At 26.2% G+C, this 21619-nt stretch overlaps 1 protein-coding gene across 1 annotated transcript in view; it reads right to left on the bottom strand.

Moving 5' to 3' along the window:
- Positions 1-313: 313 nt before the first annotated feature.
- Positions 314-21619, bottom strand: part of LOC100213995 (uncharacterized) — a 34513-nt gene continuing 13207 nt past the window's right edge. The window contains exons 4-12 of the mRNA XM_065790682.1: positions 15630-15716; positions 15264-15334; positions 14316-14341; positions 12503-12528; positions 10434-10506; positions 10154-10190; positions 4325-4379; positions 1570-1675; positions 314-499 (exon numbers count right to left, since the gene is read on the bottom strand). Coding sequence (XP_065646754.1) covers positions 318-499; positions 1570-1675; positions 4325-4379; positions 10154-10190; positions 10434-10506; positions 12503-12528; positions 14316-14341; positions 15264-15334; positions 15630-15716 — 663 coding nt within the window. The 3' untranslated portion in view covers positions 314-317. The remainder of the gene's footprint in view (positions 500-1569; positions 1676-4324; positions 4380-10153; positions 10191-10433; positions 10507-12502; positions 12529-14315; positions 14342-15263; positions 15335-15629; positions 15717-21619) is intronic.

Raw genomic sequence — 21619 nt, 5'->3', positions numbered from 1 at the left:
GTATTTTGTAAAACTAAATCTTCTTTTGATCGACTTACTATAGTCAAAGTAAAAACCGAATATTAGAATTAAAAAAGGTTGTCAACCAGTGTTAGTTCAACAAATTATTAGCACTTTTCAATAATTATTTAATTATTCTAATTATTTCGTTTTTACTCACGTTAAGTAAATACATAAACTTGTTTATTTATATCAATATATTACAAACACTTGTACTTAATTAAAGGATAGAATATCATTATTCCATAAAACACAACATCTCGCATTTACTTTTAACATTAGCCGGGGGCATGGTTCGATAAAATAACAAATAAAAATTAAAAAAAATCCTCCTCGTTATATTCAATTTTACAATCTTTTTTTAATTCAGAGGTATTTTTTTTTGTCGATGACGCTTGAGTTAAGCGAGATACAGTCGGTTTCTTTTGAAAATTACCAGTTGGTGGAGCTGAAGGTGATATAGCTGCAGGTGGCGGAGCTGCAATTGGAGGAGGATCATCTGGATATATATAAATATTTAAGTTGAAAACTATTTTAATGTATGAATAAAAAACTTTTTATTTAAGTATACATACATACATATGCATGTATGTATGCATGTATGTATGTATGTATGTATGTATGTATGTATGTATGTATGTATGTATGTATGTATGTATGTATGTATGTATGTATGTATTAAATTGGTGTCTATAAAATCATAAGATTTTAACACATCAGTAAAATACAAATTTAAATACAAATAAAATACAAATTTAATAAAATACAAAATAAAATATAAAATATAAATTTGATAAAATACAAATTTAGTGACAAATTATTGTATGTAATAATTTATTCATTTTTATAAAAAAGTATTATATATAATGGGAAACTGATTATTAGACTTTTTTGTATTTTTAGTAGAATTAGTAATATTTAATAGCTCTATAATTATATATTTAAAGCAAACATAATAAATAATTAAACAATTAAAGTAAACATAATAAATAATTAAATAATTAAAGTAAACATAATAAATAAATAATTAAAGTAAACATAATAAATAAATAAAGTAAACATAATAAATAAATAATTAAAGTAAACATAATAAATAATTAAATAATTAAAGTAAACATAATAAATCAAAACATAATAATAAAACAATAGTATTTAATAACTTAACAAAACTTTAACTTTATAGTATATTATATTTATATATAATTTGTATATATATTTGTGCAAAAGTGTGCAAAAGGAAAAGGGAGATGAGTCAAAAAATATCGAAAATGAGTTATACACGGAATTCCACTAATAATGTTATTAAATATCAAGGAAAAAAGTATAAATTTAAAATATCCCCTCAAAAAATGAGGACTCAATTCATTTAACAAGGCTTGAAACTGTACTTTTCAAAAAAAGTTGCAACTGCACCAATTTTATATTGCTTCTGTGACATTTCATGACTCTCTTTTCCTTTTGCACACAGATTTGTAATAATATTTATCAAATTTTAACTTTATAGTACATTATATTATTACATTATAGCATATCTATAATTTATTCAATATAAGTGTAAATCAAATTTACCAAGATCCGATCTTCTAGGTCGCCAAGTATTTCTGTTATCATCATAAGGTCTTTTTCGAGCGTAATCTACACGAATAGTAACATTTTGTACCATTGCACCATGCAACTGAAAATAAAAGAAACTTTTTAAAAAAATAAAAAAGTAAAAAAGCAACAAAACAAAACAAAACAAATTTTTTCCCCCTGAGTTTATCATTTCATCCGAGATTTTTAAAAAAAAGTTTTCCTCTGAGAAAACTGAATAATTTCCACAGTGTTTACACAACAGCCAAAAAATATTTTTCAACAATAGTTCCAAAAATGATCATTTTAAAAAATTTTATAAAGATAATTTTTATCTTTTTTTGATATTATTATTTTCACAGAAAAAAATAACATGAGAAAAGAGTTTTTCACACAAAAGAGTAACAAAAATTTTATTAAAATGTTTCAAATGTTTGATTTAAATTGAGTTAAATGTTTGAATATATTAAAGTTATGCTTTTTCTTTTGTATTAAAACAGCCGTGGCATAGTCAGAGTTCTGGATCAAAACCAAAAAGTAAAAAGGTTTGATGGCGGCTCTGGCCAATTAAGCACGTTGGTAAGGAAGGAGGCGTGAACTTTCTAGTTAAACGCTTCTCTGCAGTGCTCTGTGATAATATCGTAAGGACTTCTTGGAGCACCTTTTTTATTACAAATTCATAAAATGAAAGAAAAATATTCTATGTATAACTAAAAATATTTTTTCCCTCATGATTTTTTAATGTATCTCAGCAGTTTGCACTGATCATCAGATTTTCAATAAAACTATCATTTCTAAACAAACTTGTTTCTATTATATTTTTCAACAATATAAAAAATAATTACTTATTATTAAAGAGTTATGAGTTGGTTAATTAAATTCTTTTTGCAAAAGAAAAGTGAGCCACTTCAGTTAAGAAGACAACCCTTAGCAATCCTATAGTTCAAAAATCTGGACGATCAAGACGGCTGCATGGAGAAAAAAAATTTAGTTTTGAAAAACACTTGTGTGAAGTTTTTACCTTCAATCAAGCAAACAATGGTGCTAATAAAATAATTTTATATAAAACACTAAAAAAAATTACATACTGGTTTCCAATTTTTCCTAAGTGAATTTTTTTGGTATGATAGTTTGGATAAAATAGAAATAAAAACGTCACCTACATGGTTCAAACCCTGAATCTTATGCTTCTGATGCAGCTATGCTATAGTGATGACGTGTATATGTAAAAAAATGTAGTTCATAACTGTAATATAACACATGGTTACACAAATAAAACTGATTACCACCTGTGTCACAGCAGGATATATAAACATCATTAATATTACCAATATATATCACACAAAAAAAATCATGGGTGTAATAGATAAAATATGTTGGTGCCATAATGACCAATTAGAATTAAGCAGATGCATGGTGATTCTCCTCTGTAGGAATGCACTGCAATCACCAATGACATCTTGAGGAGCCCAAGACCTGCACTAACACCACTTGTCTTTGCAACAGATCTCACTGCTGTCTCAAAAAAAATTTGTTGCAAATATAGGAATTACCATTTTTTTTCACTAGCAGTGGGTTTTTGTTGTAACAGGTGTTCCATAAAAGTCCATGAAAATTATAAATTGTTTTTACTGCCTAGGTTTTTAAGCTACGAAATTAAACAGAAATAGATTTGTATAGAGTATATAAGTATTATCATTCTCAATATTAAAATCTTTTTTATGAGTCTATAATAACTGACTTTCATATTTCAGAATGCATTTACAAAATCTTTTGTGAGATTCTAGTCAACTTTCTCAAAGCAGCTATTTATCTTTATTCACTTTCAGATTTTTTGCTAGTTCTTTACAAAAACCATATCATTTAAAAAACTCTGGAAATCCTTCTGAGATATTTATACAAATAATTTATGAAATTCTTTTTAAAGACAACATCACTTATTTGGTATAATGTGATGAAGCCATATCAGGCTAAAATAAGTAGTGGTCAGATATACTTTGATAAAAGGTACTAGTTGTTTCTTGATGTAATGCTTTAAGTAAAGATTTTTGTTAACTGTAAAACCGCTAGGGACAAAGTATGGTTTTGGCACTCTTTAATTAAAAAATGCACAACCAGACAAGCATTTTTTGGTTAAATTTTACAGTTTTCCTATATTTTAACTGAGCAGGAGTTTTTCAACATTGCTTCAGTAAAAAATATTATTGCCATTGTGTCGTGAGCCAAAAAAAATTTAATACAGGCAATCACATTTTTGGCGTTCTTTTGTACTTTTTTTGCTGTTCTTGCTGTTTATCATTTTTCATATTTTTTTGGCAACTGATATTTATCTTTGTTTTTAATAAACAATTAATCAGGGCTACATTTAAATCATTGAGCAGCTTTAACTCTATTACGGTGATCAAACATGAGTTTGCAGTACCTAATGTTGTATTCGTTTTTTCTAACTTTTTAATCTTCAGGACAAAAAAAGAAGGAAAAGAAAATGAATGGAAAAGGAATGAATGGAAAAGGTTTTATTCATTATTATACTTCATAATATTTAGTATAAAAAAAAAATAATTTCAAAAACTTTGCCAACAACCACTGCTACCCTGTTTAAATAAACGAATAATAAAAATAAAAAACACTGAGATTCCTAAATTAACTTTATATCAATTTACAGAAGCTTTTTTACTGATCTCATAGATACAAAGCTGAAGATATCTAAAAGTGAAATATAGAAGAAAAAGATTAAAATGCTTCTTTATACCTCTTCTTTTGCTCTTTCTGCCATTTCACAAGTTTCATAAGTAACATAACCACACCTAAAATATATTGACCATATATACTAATTCATAAATATATTGACCATAATTCAAAAAAATTGCAATAAAAAAATGAAACCATAAATATATATATATATATATATATATATATATATATATATATATATATATATATATATATATATATATATACATATAAATAAATATGTATATAAATGTGTGTATATATATATGTATATATATATATATATACATATATACATATATATATATATATATATACATATATACATATATATATACATATATATACATAAATATATATATATATATATATATGTATATATATATATATACACATATATATATATAAATATAAAATACGAGTTTCATAAGTAACATAACCACACCTAAAATATATTGACCATATATATTAATTCATAAATATATTGACCATATATTGGAATTTCCCAAATATATATATATATATATATATATATATATATATATATATATATATATATATATATATATATAAATATAAATATAAATATATATATATATATATATATATATATATAAATATATATATATATAAATATATATATATATATATATATATATATATATATATATATATATATATATATATATATATATATATATATATTTGGGAAATTCCATGCAAGTGACGGTCATAACATTTGACGCTTTTTTAGCCACTAAAATTGAATCAAGAATGGTGTTTACATTCAAGTGTTCAACTTATTTGAAAAATCAACTCAACATAGCGTGATGGTCGTAACACTTACTTTTTGACAAATCTAAACAAATAAACTTTGTCAATATTTATGCAGCCATCTACACAGTGAAAAAAAAAATCCTTTGCTGTTTGCTTTTCTCTTTAACTACACATTGAACTTATTATATGGTGAGTTTTTGCTTTTTCCAAGAATTTTATTGAGTTTTATGTCGTGATGGTCGTAACTGTGACGGTCATAACGAAAAAGCCAAAAATGAAAAACAACAAATAACGCAATGAATGATTTAAAAAAAGATGAATGATTATAAAAACCAATTAAATTATGTTAAAAAATATAAACTTTATAACATTAACAAGGTTATCCATGATGGTTCTTCAATACTGGGATCGTTTTATTTGGAGTAGACAACAAACGCTAAATGCTATTTATGCTCCCTGTTTTTGTTTTTTATATTAACTCTATTTAGTACAACTCAATATCTAGGAGTATGTACTTTCATACGCCTCGCAAATGTTTTGCGGAGCCGGGAATCCAATATAGGAAAAAAATATCTTAGACAAGTAAATTTTTTTTACTAATATATAAATTTTTAAAATTGTTTTGCAAACCCATTACAAAATATTAGAGAATTTTGAAACCAAAAACTTTCCATTTTTTACTCGCCAGAAATGCATTTTGGTAATATTTGTAACGACTTTCGCTTCTATTTTATCAGCTATTAAGGCCCACCTTAGATTAATATCATCTGTGTTGATAAGTCTAACATAAGTTTTGCACCCATTTGATGCTAAGAGAAAGTCTTTAGTGTTTAAGACAACCACTTCACAAAATTTTACGCTGTTCCCAACAAATCGCTTTAATGACCCTCCTACTCCATCAACTGCTCCTTTACGATGAGAGGTAGCAAAAAAGTTCCATTCTATACTTTGAAAATGATATTTCACAGAGCAATATTGTATGAATTTGGCCGTGTATCTATTTTTGAATTGAGTGCATGGACAATCACTCCATAATATAATTTTTTTTATATAATCAATGCAATAGAGGTCAAATATTTCACTTAAGTATGTAGTAGTGCCACGTTTTGTTTTATCATTATCATCGGATATTATTACAAATGATTTTGGCTCTAATTAGTAACGATAGATTACAACTGTAAACAAGGTAATAGTTGACTGCGACCAATAAGCAGCTTGAACAGCATCCTGATAACTACATGTATAGTTTTGTGAATAATCAAAGTGTATCAAAATTTGGTCTGGTTCGAGATTTTCTTTTTGACTGCGGTATTGCTCAGACTGGTGCTTTTTAGTGAGATGATGCTCAGTAAACTCTGGTAAATAGTCACGGAAATGTTTAAAAATACCTTTTATGTTTTTTTTATGTTGACTGAGTACACAGCAGTGATCTTCTTTAATCCACCAACTATAGGTGATTAAGGTATCCATGTCACCGGTTTCGGGCAAAGAAACTTTTAATAGTTTACTATCACAGCACAATGAACATTTCATTATCGAAGATTGGTACGTTGGGGGCTTGCACAATACATAATTTTCTAACCATTTATTGCAACATAATGGAAAAGGTATTTTACTTGCCAAAGCAGCACACAAATAAGTAAAATTACTGTGATAAATACAACCACATTTTTCAGGTGGTGTATCTTTGCACGTAAGAATGTATATTGGCCTTAATTCACAAAACTTACTCAATTTAATTGTTTTGCCAGCACTCTCCTCACAATACAGTTGATGCAGCTCCTTTATATTTCTAACTAAGTAGCGCTTTTGAACTTTTTCTCCGTCAATTTTTATACAATCGTTTCTTCCAGGAGACATAACTGATATATCTTCTCTTTCATAAAATACTTTTACTTTTTCAATTTCTTCTGATGTGAAGTGAACTCAATGTGCTTCTTTAGCAGTGCAAAGGCCATATTCAGCACCCAACTGCTCTACAATAGTTCGTCTTGGGAGACTTTGGAAGAGCCTGTTTTGTCCTAAAATTGTAATTTGATATAAAAGAACCCAAATTATGTATAAAGCAATTATATTTAAAAATATATGTTAATATAATAAATACTTGTTTAATGGCTTTCTCATTGACGATTTGCAGTTATAAGAATTGTCTTGCGTAGAATTTAGACTGACGTTAGTAATAAAATCAAGTTTTTTTTTCATTCTTAGCCTTTGGTTGCAAACCTTTGCTTGATTTTTTTGTTTGTTTTCTTTTCTTGGCGTCAATAACTGCCGCCTTAGATAACTTCTCTTTCTTTCTTTTTCTAACAGAGCTTTTCTGTTTCTTGCTCTATAAGCTTTCGATCTTTCAGCATTTGATTTTGGCACCTTAAATATGTTATTAAATATAACGGCTGCTGTTTGTGATATATGCTCTGTCATATATTTTTAAAAAACCCGCAAAATGTTGTAAATAAAAAAACAACCACAAAATCGATTGAACCAAAACGTTGCAGGGCAAACTATAAACAACGTTTAATCTAAAAAAAAATTCCTTTTTTGTTAAAAAAAAAATTCTTACATCAATTTTTTGAAATTAGTTAATCATAGTTTCAAAAAAAAACTTTAACAAGTTTAGTAATAAAATGAATAAACAAACTGCAAATTAAACAATAAACAAAGTTGATTTATATTAAAACTTCGTTTAAATGACATAAATCATTTGAAATGAATAAAATCGTTCGCGCTTAAACTTTTTTTTTTAAGTCAAGAAGCCGTTATGGAAAAACAAACATATTGTGATGGTCGTAACGTACTTAGTAACATGTTGAAATGGTGATCTAAAGCACTTAAATGTGTTTTTTTTTAAACGATGATTTAAAAAGTTTGATAAGAAGCATAGAAAAAGCTTTTCAACTTTTTTTTGTGACGGTCTTTTTTTCTTGTTTAACATTAACATGCTCTTCTTATAGACCTAGTTAGAGTTTGTTTTTATAAAAAATATTATGCATAATGTTTGATTTTGCCTTTTAGTCAAACTTAGAAGTAATAGTTATTTAAAAAAATAGCACTGAAACTTTTTTCAACGCTTCACAACATGACTATATATAAACATAAAAAAATGCTCATATAAGCCTATATATAAACATAAATAATGCTCATATAAACTTAAAAAGTATGTTATAGTATGATAATATGATTTTTTAATAAATTTTTTTCTTAAAAGCATTCTTAAATAGTTGGAAAATAAATTTAATGAAGTTATTATATGTTGCCGTGAATTTTTTTCCCCCCCTCTTTTACGTGGAATTGCCCATACATATTTATATGAAAAAAATACGACTTTTTTATGGTACTTTATGGTACATTTCATGCTGTTTGGCAATCATTCAGCCATATTATTTAAAATCGTTTCAAAAAAAAAAAAGTTTTTACTATCACATTTCAATATCGGTTAAAAAAATTATCTTTTGATGTGAACACTGAAATTTTATCTCATTGCAACGCAAACTTGCATTTTTATAACAGTGTTTATTTTAATGATTTTAAATAATATGTTTGAACGATTGCCAAATGACATGAATCTTAAAGTACCATAAAAAAGTGATATTTTTTACATATAAATATCTTAATATACTTTGATCTGTTTTATAGTATTGATCACTCTTAAACCGATAAAGAACTGTGTTATATCTAACAGAACACAATAAACTCAGTACATAACAGTTCAGTAACATATCCAGACCTATATTTAATGTACTTGTCAACAAGTTATTGAAAAATTGTGATTACTTAATGCGATAAGTCAAACAAATGTATATATATATGTATATATATATATATATATATATATATATATATATATTTATATATATATATATATATATATATATATATATATATATATATACAGAAGATATATATATATATATGAATATATATATATATATATATATATATATATATATATATATATACATCAAGCCTTCCCGGGAAGAGCACACGGTTGCACGCCTTGTATGACCACACTTAAAAGAATTTTTTTAGACAACTTGACCACGTTTTTATAGAGTAAGCGTTTTAAGAATTCACGGCAAAATAAAGCTATAAGAAACTAGAGAATAATTCAGCAATACTCGAAGAAAAGAACAAAAGACTATACGAAATAGAAAACCTAAATAAAATAAGTTAAAAAAAATTATTAATAAAAAAAAGAAAATTGTTGTTAAAAAAATATACCTAAATATTTACTGTTTTTGTTTTCTTATTTTTAGAGCGTTAGTTATTTTCCACTACCAAAATTGATACAAGCCGAGAAATAAAGTAGATAAGAATATAACGAAAATAAAAATATTTTTTGATATACAATTTTTTTTGCAACTTTTTTCAGTCACTATGTAAAGGAAATACTTTATAAATTGCGCTAGAAACACGGATATTTTTTTAAATTTGCTAAACTTTACTGTTTTTATCAATGGGCAGGAAAGGGAGAAATCTAATTGCTATTTGTTTGTGAAAAATTTTATTTTTAAAAAAAAGTTTTTCATGTAAAAAAATGAAACGATGCTGGACAACTTTGTGGGCTAGTGCATTGTTAATTTACTGAACTTTCTTAACGAAATTTTGAGGAGCCTATTTAAAACTTTTGGTCAGTTGGTCTACAAAAATTATTTTAAACATAGACGAACAAGGCATGCAACTGCACGCGGTTCCCAGGAAGGCTTGATATTTATATATATATAGAAGATATATACATATATATATATATAGAAGATATATATATATATATATATATATATAGAAGATATATATATATATATATATAGAAGATATATATATATATAAAAGATATATATATATATATATATATATATATATATATATATATATATATATATATATATATATATATATATATATATTTATATATATATATATATATAATATATATATATATATATATATATATATATATATATATATAGAAGATATATATATATACATATATATATATATATTTATATATATATATATATATATATATATACATATATATATATAGCAGATAAAAATATATAAATATAACACTTACCATTTTTCTTTCTCAAAGTAAATGCTTTTTATTTGACCTAAACAAATGAAATATTATTACTAAAAAAAAATGTATAAACATATATGTATCAATATATACTTCAAATAAAACAATAACTTTTATACTAGAAGTATTTTCTTTAGAGTTATAACTTATAAAGTTATAACTCTAAAACCCATATAAGTGAGCAAAACTGAAATATATTTTAAATAACCTATAACTATAAAATGAAATAAGACATCAAGTACAATTTGTACAATATAACACTTCTAAAACATACCAAAGGGTGGAAATGCAGTGTCAAGTATATTTTTTGTCAAATTAAATCCTGCAACACGCAATACTCTGTTTACCTAATAAAAAAATTGTTTATAATATAAACGTATTATTAATATGCTATCCAAAACATTTGAACTTTATAAACATACAATGAAATGTCAATTTAAAAAAATAAAAATGCAAACACAAAGTAGAATTTAAATTTTTTTTACACTTTTACTTTCTTAATTTAAGGATTTAAAAAATTCAAGTTCAATTCTAAAAAATTAAACTGCAGACCATTTGTTATACTGCTTACTGTTTATCTGTTATATTTATAAAATTTGTTTATACTTTTGTTTATACATTTGTTATACTGTTTACTGTTTATTTGCAATCAAATTTTTCATCTTAATTATAAAAATGTATATTTAAAAAATAATTATTTAGTTTGGAAATCTTCAGTTTGAAAAAAATGATTCGAACAATGTATATTTAAGTTTTTAAAATTAAAATCAGTTGAATTGAATTAAATACAAAAAACATAAATTTTTTTTTTGGTTATAACACTGGGATAACATTAACATATTTTATTTTTTTACTATCTTTTCTGAACTTGGTTTACCTATACTTGACATTATTCTGCATAACTCCAACTCTTAGTTGACAGCATTACTTACAATGCACAACAACATTAGTTAAAAGCTGCTTGTATTATTTTGTTTTATTTTAATTTTTTATTATTTTTGTTGTAGCTTTTTCTTTATTTATTCATTATTATTAATTAGTCATTATTATTCATTATTAATAAGTCTGTAATAAATTTATAATAATAATAAAAACCTTACAACAAATATAATTTTTTTAAAATTCAATTTAAATAGAATTTAGTTGATTAAATTATTTATTTTTTAACTATTTTACATTTGAATAAAAATAAGTTAGATAAAATAACAGTTAATCATTAAAAACAATTATAGTAAAAAATATTCAATACAACAAGCTTCATGTACTTTGAGGCTAACTGGAACTCTATCTCTAATTCTTTTCAATATGGTTATTGGATTGATGTCTTTTATTTCCTCGTTTCCGATAAGTGTGTTTTTTATGTCTTGAAGAAACAACCTCTTTAATAGCAGAATAATTAAAACTGGAACTCTTTGCCAAATAATGTTGTTCACTCAAAGTCCTTAACTGTTTTAAGGCTTGACTATTTAAAACAATAATGGTTGTTATAGCATCTTTGTAGGCTCTGCATCAATGTATCATCTTATAATGTTCTGTATCATCTGCGTCATCTTTGTATGCTCAACATCAATATATATTGTTGCTGCAGCAAACATTATTATCTATTATTATGTTACAATTTGGATTCAGCCAGGCGAGCTTTAATTAAAAAAATGGTTTTATTTTCTAATGATACAACAATACTCAAGTCTCTATAAAAATACTTTTTCGATTCCTTAGAACTGTTGCGCCTAAGGAATCCAAGTTTGTGTGACTGTGTGGTTGTGACTGTGGCTTTTTGTGTCTTGCGAATTTTATCTCAAATGAATTAGCTAAAACTCAAGCTGTTTTCATAATGAACTCTTATTTAAATAGCTTTTCATTATCAATTCATTATCTTGTGAATAATGACTCTTCTAAGTTCCATCTCTTTGTTCGCTCGCTGAACATCTGTGCTACCAAATTTTCTCGTATTTTTTCAAGATTCATCATTAATTTTCTTCCTCAGCTCCTACTGTAAATAACCTACGGATTTGTTGAATGTAAACTCAAATAAAAATAATAACATAAAAATTCCTTTTTATGTATATCTTATGTATTTATTCTTGAACACTCTTACTTTTGATAAATGTTTTTATTCTTAAAAACCTTATTACTTTAAAAAAATGTGTTTATCTACTACCTGAAAACTACCTGAAACAGTTTCAACTTTTAGATTTAGCTATCATGACATAAACTCTAACATTTATAATGAATGAAAAAACATGTGGAAATGAAAATTGAAATGAATGTTAAAAAGTGACAAAAAAATAACTAAAAGCCAAAAAATTGTAACAAAAATGTACAATAGTAAATTTTACTTACAAAACTTTTGTTGCAATTAAATCCATCTAAAACATTAATGAAGCAACTATAGTAACCAAGAAAATAATATACTATTATTAACATTTTAAATATATTTCAAAAAAAAAACAATCCAAGGTAATGACCATAAAATAAAATATAATCTATTATGCTTTTTTTTAACAGTGTGTTTAGCTTGCGATGGTATGTCTACTATGTGATGGTATGTCTACTATGTGATGGTATTGCTACTTTGTGATTGTATGTCTACTTTGTGATGGTGTGTCTACTTTAAAGTAATAATTAAAAAACAACTTCGTAATTTCATCATCAACAAAAATTTATAAAACAAGCCTCATCATAACTAAATAAAGATAATAATAATATTAATAAAATAGCAACAAATACAAAAAAAAGGTGCTAAAGAACAGGACACAAGGTGTAAAAAAAAGGTGCTATAGAACAGGACACAAGGTGTAAAAAAAAGGTGCTATAGAACAGGACACAAGGTGTAAAAAAAAGGTGCTATAGAACAGGACACAAGGTGTAAAAAAAAGGTGCTATAGAACAGGACACAAGGTGTAAAAAAAAAAACATTTTATATAAATGTAAAGTAGTGATTAATAAACTTCTGCTCAAAATCATGTACTAAAACATTCCACACCAATAGCTAGTTATCCTCAGATACACCACACAATTACACCTACACAACATACTACAGTATGATACCATTGGTAATAATAACAACTATTACAAACAAAAACTACAATCAATTGGAAAGAAAAAGAAACCATAACTTCAATTTAAACAAAGACAAAAATAAACCACAAAAGTAGTAAACTAAACTGATACAAATAACAACAAAAATTTAAAATTTAACTATACAAAACATTTACAAAAATTTTTAATTAAATCCAAACTATAGGAAATTTGACACAAGAAGAACATATAAGAATTAGACTAGATTTATAAACACAACAAAATAAAATAGAAAAAATTGAATCACAGAGTCTACAAAAGTTGGAATGCTATGCTTATTCTAATAGGGATAAAAATTTTTTGTTTTGTTTTCACTAGGTTTACCAAATCATAAAAATTTATCAAATTTAATGCAACTCTTAAAACTTTAGAAATTGTGTCTATTTCAAGGTACAATCAAAACACTGCAACCTAACCAAATACAAAATTGTAGAAACTGTGTCTATTTCAAGGTTCAAACAAAGGATTGCGACCATATACAAAAAAAATCAAAGATTAACAATTTAAAAACAAATTTTGCCATTAAAGCAGTCCCTAATTCCCTAATATGAGCAGCTGCAACCAGTTACTAAAAGAAGCCACTACAACCAGTAACTAATAGAAGCCACTACAATCAGTTGCTAACATAAGCCACTACAACTAGTTACTAACAGAAGCCACAATAACCAGTAGTTTAAAGCAGCCATAACAACCAGTTGCTAAAAGAAGCCACTACAACCATTTGGTAACAGAAGCCACTACAATCAGTTGCTAACAGAAGCCACTACAACCAGTTACTAACAGAACCAATTATAACCAGTTGCTAACAGAAGCCACTACAACCAGTTGCTTAAAAAAGCCACTACAACCAGTTACTAAAACAAACCACTACAACCAGTTGCTAAAAGAAGTTGCTAAAACCAGTTGCTAAAAGAAGTTGCTACAACCAGTTGCTAAAAGAAGTTGCTACAACCAGTTGCTAAAAGAAGCCATTACAACCAGTTGTTTAAAGAGGCCACTTCAACCAGTTGCATAATAAGTTAAACTATAAAGTTTAAAAAAAGTAAAAAAAAAAGAAAAGAAAAAAGAACTTTACCTGAGATGTTACTTTTTGTTTCTAAGCTAAAAAAAAAAGTTTTTTTAATTTTCTTAGAAAAGAAACCTAAAAGCAAATTTCAAATAATTATGAATCTATTTTGAAAACAAAATATCAATAAAAACATTTTTTTTTTTTTAATTACATAAAAATTTTAAAAACTAAATTTTGAGTTCATTTCAAAAAAGATATAATTAGGTTTACTTGTAACATCACAAAATTTATAGTTAATTACCATGGCAATGCTATTTTACATTTTATTTTAAAAATTTTGTCCTACTATATATATTTTTTTTATACTATTAATAATGTTATTTTAACAATTTTTAGGTTGATCAGATTATATCTATTTTTAACATGGTGGATCAAAATCATATAACAGATGATTCTATACAGATGGTGGACCAAAATCATCTAACAGATGATTCTCTTTAGAATAATTTAATTCTAAGCTTTTAAAAAAACTTAAAAAGTATTTTAATAACTTCATTATTATTGTCAATACCATAGTTTTGGCAAATATGTTTCCATGTTTGCCCAAACTTGATGGTTTTTTATAATACCCCTAATATGTATGATATCACATGTATGATAAAAAATATTATGTATCTACTCTTATTGTCTTCAGTTGTAACTTATGTTAAAAGTTAAATGTAGTATTGGTGAGCTCTTGATTTGTAAGAAAAAAGAATAGAGTTCCACTCCATTTTCTTACAAATTACCTCCTAGTCTATGTTAGCAACATGCTGAACCTCTCTACCAAGGTTGGTGTTTTAGAGATAAATGAGTTGTAACAGCATTAAAAATAAAAAGTAACCTCCTTAACTCTCCTCAGCTTTACAAGGTGAACACAGTAAAAAAATTTGTTTTGTAATTTTATATGGTTTAATATTAAATGAATTATAACAGAAATATTTAAGTTTCACCAATCAAAAAAAAAAAACTCACTTTTTAAAATCATTTCTTGCTTTTATTTCTTTGTTGAAAACTTTAGCTTCACTTTTTTTATCAAAGATATCCTAAAAGAAGTTCAAACTTTCAAAGAAAGCTTTAACTAAACAATTAAAATACTTCACTCCATCAAAAAAGTACAACAGAAAATAGAAAATGCACATGACTTCATCAGGAAATAAAACAAAAAATTTGATATAACAAAACACTTCAGTGAGGAATAAAATAAACAAATCAACATAATTCACTAGAAAATTAAACCAGATTATGCAACTAGTACACTTCACTTATTTTGGGAAATAAAACAAACCAAACAATGAAAACATATAAAACAATTCAAAGCATAAAAGATAAACATATTACCACAGGTGAAGTAAATTTCTTTTCATTGGTAAGCTTAGCTCTCTTGAAAGAGCGATCTTCAGCACCACTTTTGGCTATTTTTAATTGCTAAAATAAAACATAACATAAAGGTATGTAATTTTTATTTTAACTATTACTGTAATTATAGGGTTTTTTTTAATTGGTGGTGATGCTAACTACAAGAGTGCTTAGAAAATACTAATTATAGGGTGAACTATATATAATTATAGGGTGCATTGAATAAACAAGTCTTGAAAATATTTTTTTTCTCTCTCCTGAACATATAACAAAAATATGGTGTCTATGAATAAAGTCAGATTTTCAGAAGCCAAAAAACATATTAATTAGCTGCAAAAATGCAGTGATTTAGGAGCAGTCTTTTTAATTCTGTTGTAGGGGTCACCACAACTTAGCAAATAGTATCAAGGAGTTGGGGCATTGAAAAGGTTGGGAATTCCTGGTCTAGGGGATGGGAATATATGAAAATATATATATATATATATATATATATATATATATATATATATATATATATATATATATATATATATATATATATATATATATATATATATAAGGGGTAGTCAATTTGAGGAAAATTTCAAACCTAAAATACCATACACTCTAGATTTTATATAATACCATACACTCTAGATTTCAAAACTATGCCAAGTCTTTAATTGTAGTAAATGATCATTCAGAAAGATCTGTTGAAATGATACAGAAATTTATTCACTGATACAATAATGAGGAAGATAAACAGAACACATTGCTAACTGTTAAAATACCATACACTCTAGGTCCACTCTTTCCTTACCCCCTAAGTACTTTTTAAGAAAAAAATTCTCAAAAACCATCAAAAACAGCTGATTTTGCAGATGGAAATACTGCAGATTTTTCTGATTTTGGAATGGAAATACCGCAGCACTTAGTTTACAACCAATCATTTTCCCCAAGAACATCAAAAAAAGCCACTATTCTTGCTTGTCCTCTTTAGAAAAACTTCGAAAGATGTGCAATGAAAAGTATATGTGATTGTATTTTGGCCAAGGTAAAAGGGTCATGGATTAAAGCTGGATTTTTATACTAAACGATCAAAGTCTAGTAAAAAATCTTTCAAATCGGTACAATGAATATTCAAAATTTAAGAAGCATGAAAAAAGGGGATCCGCTGCAGATTTGGCAAAGCAACAAGATTTTGAAGTTTACCTGAAAAAATATTCTGGGCTGGCATTCCTGATCTTAGGAATACAAAAATGGCAAAAAAAGATCTGATTCAGACAAGCTTGAGGATTTGGAGTTTCTGGAGGACCAAGACTTATGCTTAGATCAGAAGATAAGAAGTACAGAAAAATAATATGTATTTCTTTTAAACCAAAAAGAAAAAAAGATTGCTAGGCTTTCTAACAAGTTTACTTACAATTTACATGCCACTTGAGAGGGTTTAAAATAAAAATAGATAAACAAAAAAAAACAATGTTCACTCAATATTTCAATCTCTCATAAATTAAAATTAATAAGTAGTAAATTATTTGTAACATTTTAGGCAATGAAGAGTGGCAGAAAGAGTAGCAGAAAGAGAAAGCAGCAAGTGAAACAACGATATAAAGAATTAGAGGGTACAACTAATGTTGAGATTAATGAAGATACTAGTGAGGACTCCTTGAGTGATATTGATTTTGATCCTGGTGAGTGGTTTAAAAGAAAACCTTGGCAACAAAAAGTCACTGCTGAAATTCCCATAGATGTTTTTGCTGGTAATGTAGCTCTTATGGCTACAATCAGTGATATTTCTCCAAGTGTTTTACATAAAGTTACAGGTGCAATTCTAACTTAATCAGGAGCTGATCTGACAGATTTAAAATAAGTCAGTCTACAGCAGCTAGAAAAATGAAACATGCAAATCATAGCATATGCATGATATCAAAAGAAGATGTTCAACAAGCAATCAATGAATCCCCATACCCATGCATAGTGCATTTTGATGGCAAAACATTATTTGAACTAAACAAAGGAAAAAGAATTAAAACTGATAGACTGGCTGTACTTGTATATATTGAAGGTGAGACACACTTGCTTGGAGTACTTCCTTTACCATCATCCTCTGGTGAAGATCAGTGCAATGGTGTAATGGACCTTCTAAAGGAGTACAACCTTGAATCCAAAGTAGGAGGAATATGTTTTGATACTACTGCAAGTAACACTGGGTTAAAGAAGGTTCTTTAATTTGAATATCCAACAATATGACATCTTTTACTTGCATGCAGACATCATGTATGTGAATTAAGAATGGTTCATTTTGTAATTCAGTTTTAGATGAACATTCCACAGGATCAGATAATCCCATTTTTTAAAAATTTAAAACAAATTTCGAAAATCCTTATTTTAATTACAATCAAACAGAACTGATAAAGTTTGATTGGAAAGTAGTAAGAGGAACAATTCTTGAGAAAGCTGTGCAAGAGTCTTTGAACTTTTACCAAGAATATATTACAAATGGAAAAGAAAATAAAGATTTTATCAGAGATGATAGAAAGGAGCTTGCAGAACTCGTAATTTACCTTTCTTCATCTTCAGTAACACTAAGAAAACCTGGAGCAGTTCATCATGCTAGATTCTTATCCAAAGCACTTTACTACCTAAAGCTACAGCTTCTTTTCAGCCATCTTGAGTTTGAAAACCAGAACAATAAACTCAAGACAGAAATCAGGCTAATAAGTGAATTTACAGTTTGCTTTTATGCCAAATGGTATTTAAAGCCTAATGATGCTATTAGAGCTCCCTTTCTTGATATAAAAGCAATACACCAAACGCAACAGTACCAAAAACTTTATGCCAAACCAGATCCTGTCGATGCAACTTTAAACTCTCTTTACAAACATAGTTGGTATTTAGATTCAACAATGATTCCTCTTGCTTTGTTGGAAGATAATATGTCATTTGAGGAGAAAGGAAATCTTGCAAAAGCAATTCTAACTTTTAAAACGCCGATTTCAGCATGGTAGAATACTAAAAACAAATCAAAAATAGATATTAAAGATGAAACAAAAATGGGAAACGAAATTAGTGAACATCCTTCTTCTCTTGCTCTGTTAGTTGATGAATTTTCATATCGTATGTTTGATAGAATTGGGATTGAGGAACAAAGGATAAAAGAATGGAATTTGCTTTCCCCTGAGTTTTGGTTTACTTAATCTGCTTTTGAAAGCTTTCAAAACTATGCCAAGTCTTTAATTGTAGTAAATGATCATTCAGAAAGATCTGTTGAAATGATGCAGCAATTTATTCACTGATACAATAATGAGGAAGATAAACAGAACACATTGCTAAATGTTAAAAAAGTTTGTTGTGCTTTTAGAACACCTGGAAGACGTTCAAACAAACTTTCTAAAAGTAAATTTGCAGAAAGCTTATCTTCACTTGATAAAAGGAAGAAAAGTGGTGATAATGAACATAAACACAACTGAATTTCTTTGCTTTTGAAACTTAATCCAATAACATGAAACTATTATTATTAATACAAAAATTTTTTTTTTTGTTGGAAAAAACTATGATACCATGTGTTTTTGCTGAAATATATAGACAAAAATAAACATCCCAGAAAAAAAAAATTTCAAATTTTTTCCTTTAACTTTCCCCCTGGACCTGCAAAATCGGCTATTTTTGATGGTTTTTGAGAACTTTTTTTCTAAAAAAGTGCTTAGGGGGTAAGGATAGAGTGGACCTGTTGAGCTCAAATTTTTTGGCAATCATCAGCCATATTATTCAAATATAAAAAAAAAACTGTTATAAAAAATACAAATTTAGCGTTGCAACGGCATCTGACGTCAAGTGTACGTGATCCGATATTTGCTAATTGCCGGAATTAAAGTTAGAAAGTAATGCATGCCAAATATTTGATCTATTATTAATTCACACAACCAACAAATTTTGCGCAACAAACTCACCACTAATGATATAAATTGCAACTGCATTAAGAAAACTGCATGCCCGTTAAATAACAAATGTCTATCAAAAAACGTTGTATATAAAGCCACTTATTATTACCTAATCCCAGTCTTACGGAAAAATCTTACATCAGTATCAGTGAAAACGCATTCAAGCTCAGATTTGCAAACCACCTTAAATCATTTAATGCAACCAGGTATAGAAATGATACAGAACTTTCAAAAGAAATCTGGAAACACAAAGACGCAGGTAACATGCCTATAATTAAGTGGAACATAATTAAAAGATGCCAATCTTATAATCCATTTACAAAAAAGTGTAACCTTTGCATCAGTGAAAAATATTTTATTATGAATTTTGATAGTTGTTTACTACTTAAAAAGTGAATTGCTTTCTGCTTGTTGGCATAGGAAAAAATTTTTACTTGCTAACTTTGATTCCGGCGATTAGCAAATATTGGATCACGTACACTTGACGTCAGATGCCGTTGCAACGCTAAACTTGTATTTTTTATAATGGTTTTTATTTTATATTTGAATAACATGGCTGATGATTGCTGAATGGCATGAAACTTCAAGTTCCATTATAAAGTTGTATTTTCTCATTTAAAATATTTTAATATTATTTGATCTATTTTTTTCAAAAAGATATTGATCACTTTTAAACAGACAAGAGTTGTATTTCCAGCAATATACAACATTTATCAATAAATATATATACATATATATATATATATATATATTTATATATACACACAACAATATTATACTTTATTCAGATATCGTTCTTTAGATAAAAGTTAACAATATCTTACAACTTGCAACCAAATGCTGTAACATATTACCATAATGTCTTTATGATATCATTTACAGACTTAATAACAATTCTCAATTAAGTATATTAATTATGCAACTTTAATACAATATAAAAGCTATTTAAAAATGCAAATACTTTGTAACTTGTATTTTATACAAATTTGATTAGAACATGAGAGCTTTTCATATTGTATAATGTTTAAATGCAGTCTACTCCATTTAATGTTCAAACGCTGTCTACTTCAATTAATATTCAAACACAGTCTACTACATTTAGCCAGCACTTTTGCGCCCAAATCTTTTTGCAGTTGCTTGAAAAAAACTTTGGTGAGTGCTTAAAAAAACACTTGCCAAATAAATATAAGTGCTTTTTTAAATTGTAACAAACCTTTTTTGTTCATCAAATACTTTTATGAAAAATTGTAATAACACTTTTCTGTACAAATTTTATTTTATTAAGAACCTAAATAAAACATTTATATTTTTATAACTTTTTTATATTTGCCATTTTTATATTTTATTATCTTTTTTTATATTTGCCATTTTTATATTTAACTAGTTTATTCAAAATTTTAAATATAACGATTTTATTCTTTATTTTTTTTATTTTGACTTATTTTTTGAAAATTTAAATAAAATATTTAAATTAAAAACAACAAAACAAATGTTTTGTTGTTTTTAATTTAAATATTTTATTTAGAATTTAAAAAAAAACTATTTTTGTTGCCATTTTTATGATAATTATTTTATTTAGAATTTAAGTAAAATGTTCCTTTTTCTACTTTTATTAGTGTTATTATTTTTCTTATTTGTTTAGAATTTATTTATATAAATTTATTTTGCCATTTTTATTTTTATTACTTCCTTTAGAACTTATCTAAAACAATTTTTTTGCCATTTTTTAAAAATTTAAATAGCAAATAAAAAAAAAACTTTTAATATGTGCATTTTTGTGCACTAGCAAATAATTTCAAATGGTATTATGAAAAAAACTTCACTAGAATGTATTCTAAAAGTTTCATCAGAGTTTCAAATAATTTTATTTCTATTTAAAATCTAAAAATTAAAGACTTTTTTTTTTTTTTAAAAAAAAAAAAAAATACATTCAAAAAAAAAAATCATTGCATTTAAAATAAGATTTGTTTTTTTGCAGTATTGTGTTTTTTACAATGTCAATAAGACATAAATTTGAACTAAATCTGAAAATGAAGAGAATTCTTTTAAGGA

Source organism: Hydra vulgaris, chromosome 02 (assembly GCF_038396675.1).
Source record: "Hydra vulgaris chromosome 02, alternate assembly HydraT2T_AEP".
NCBI lineage: Eukaryota > Metazoa > Cnidaria > Hydrozoa > Anthoathecata > Hydridae > Hydra > Hydra vulgaris.
This window is presented reverse-complemented; position numbering and strand designations above follow the sequence as displayed.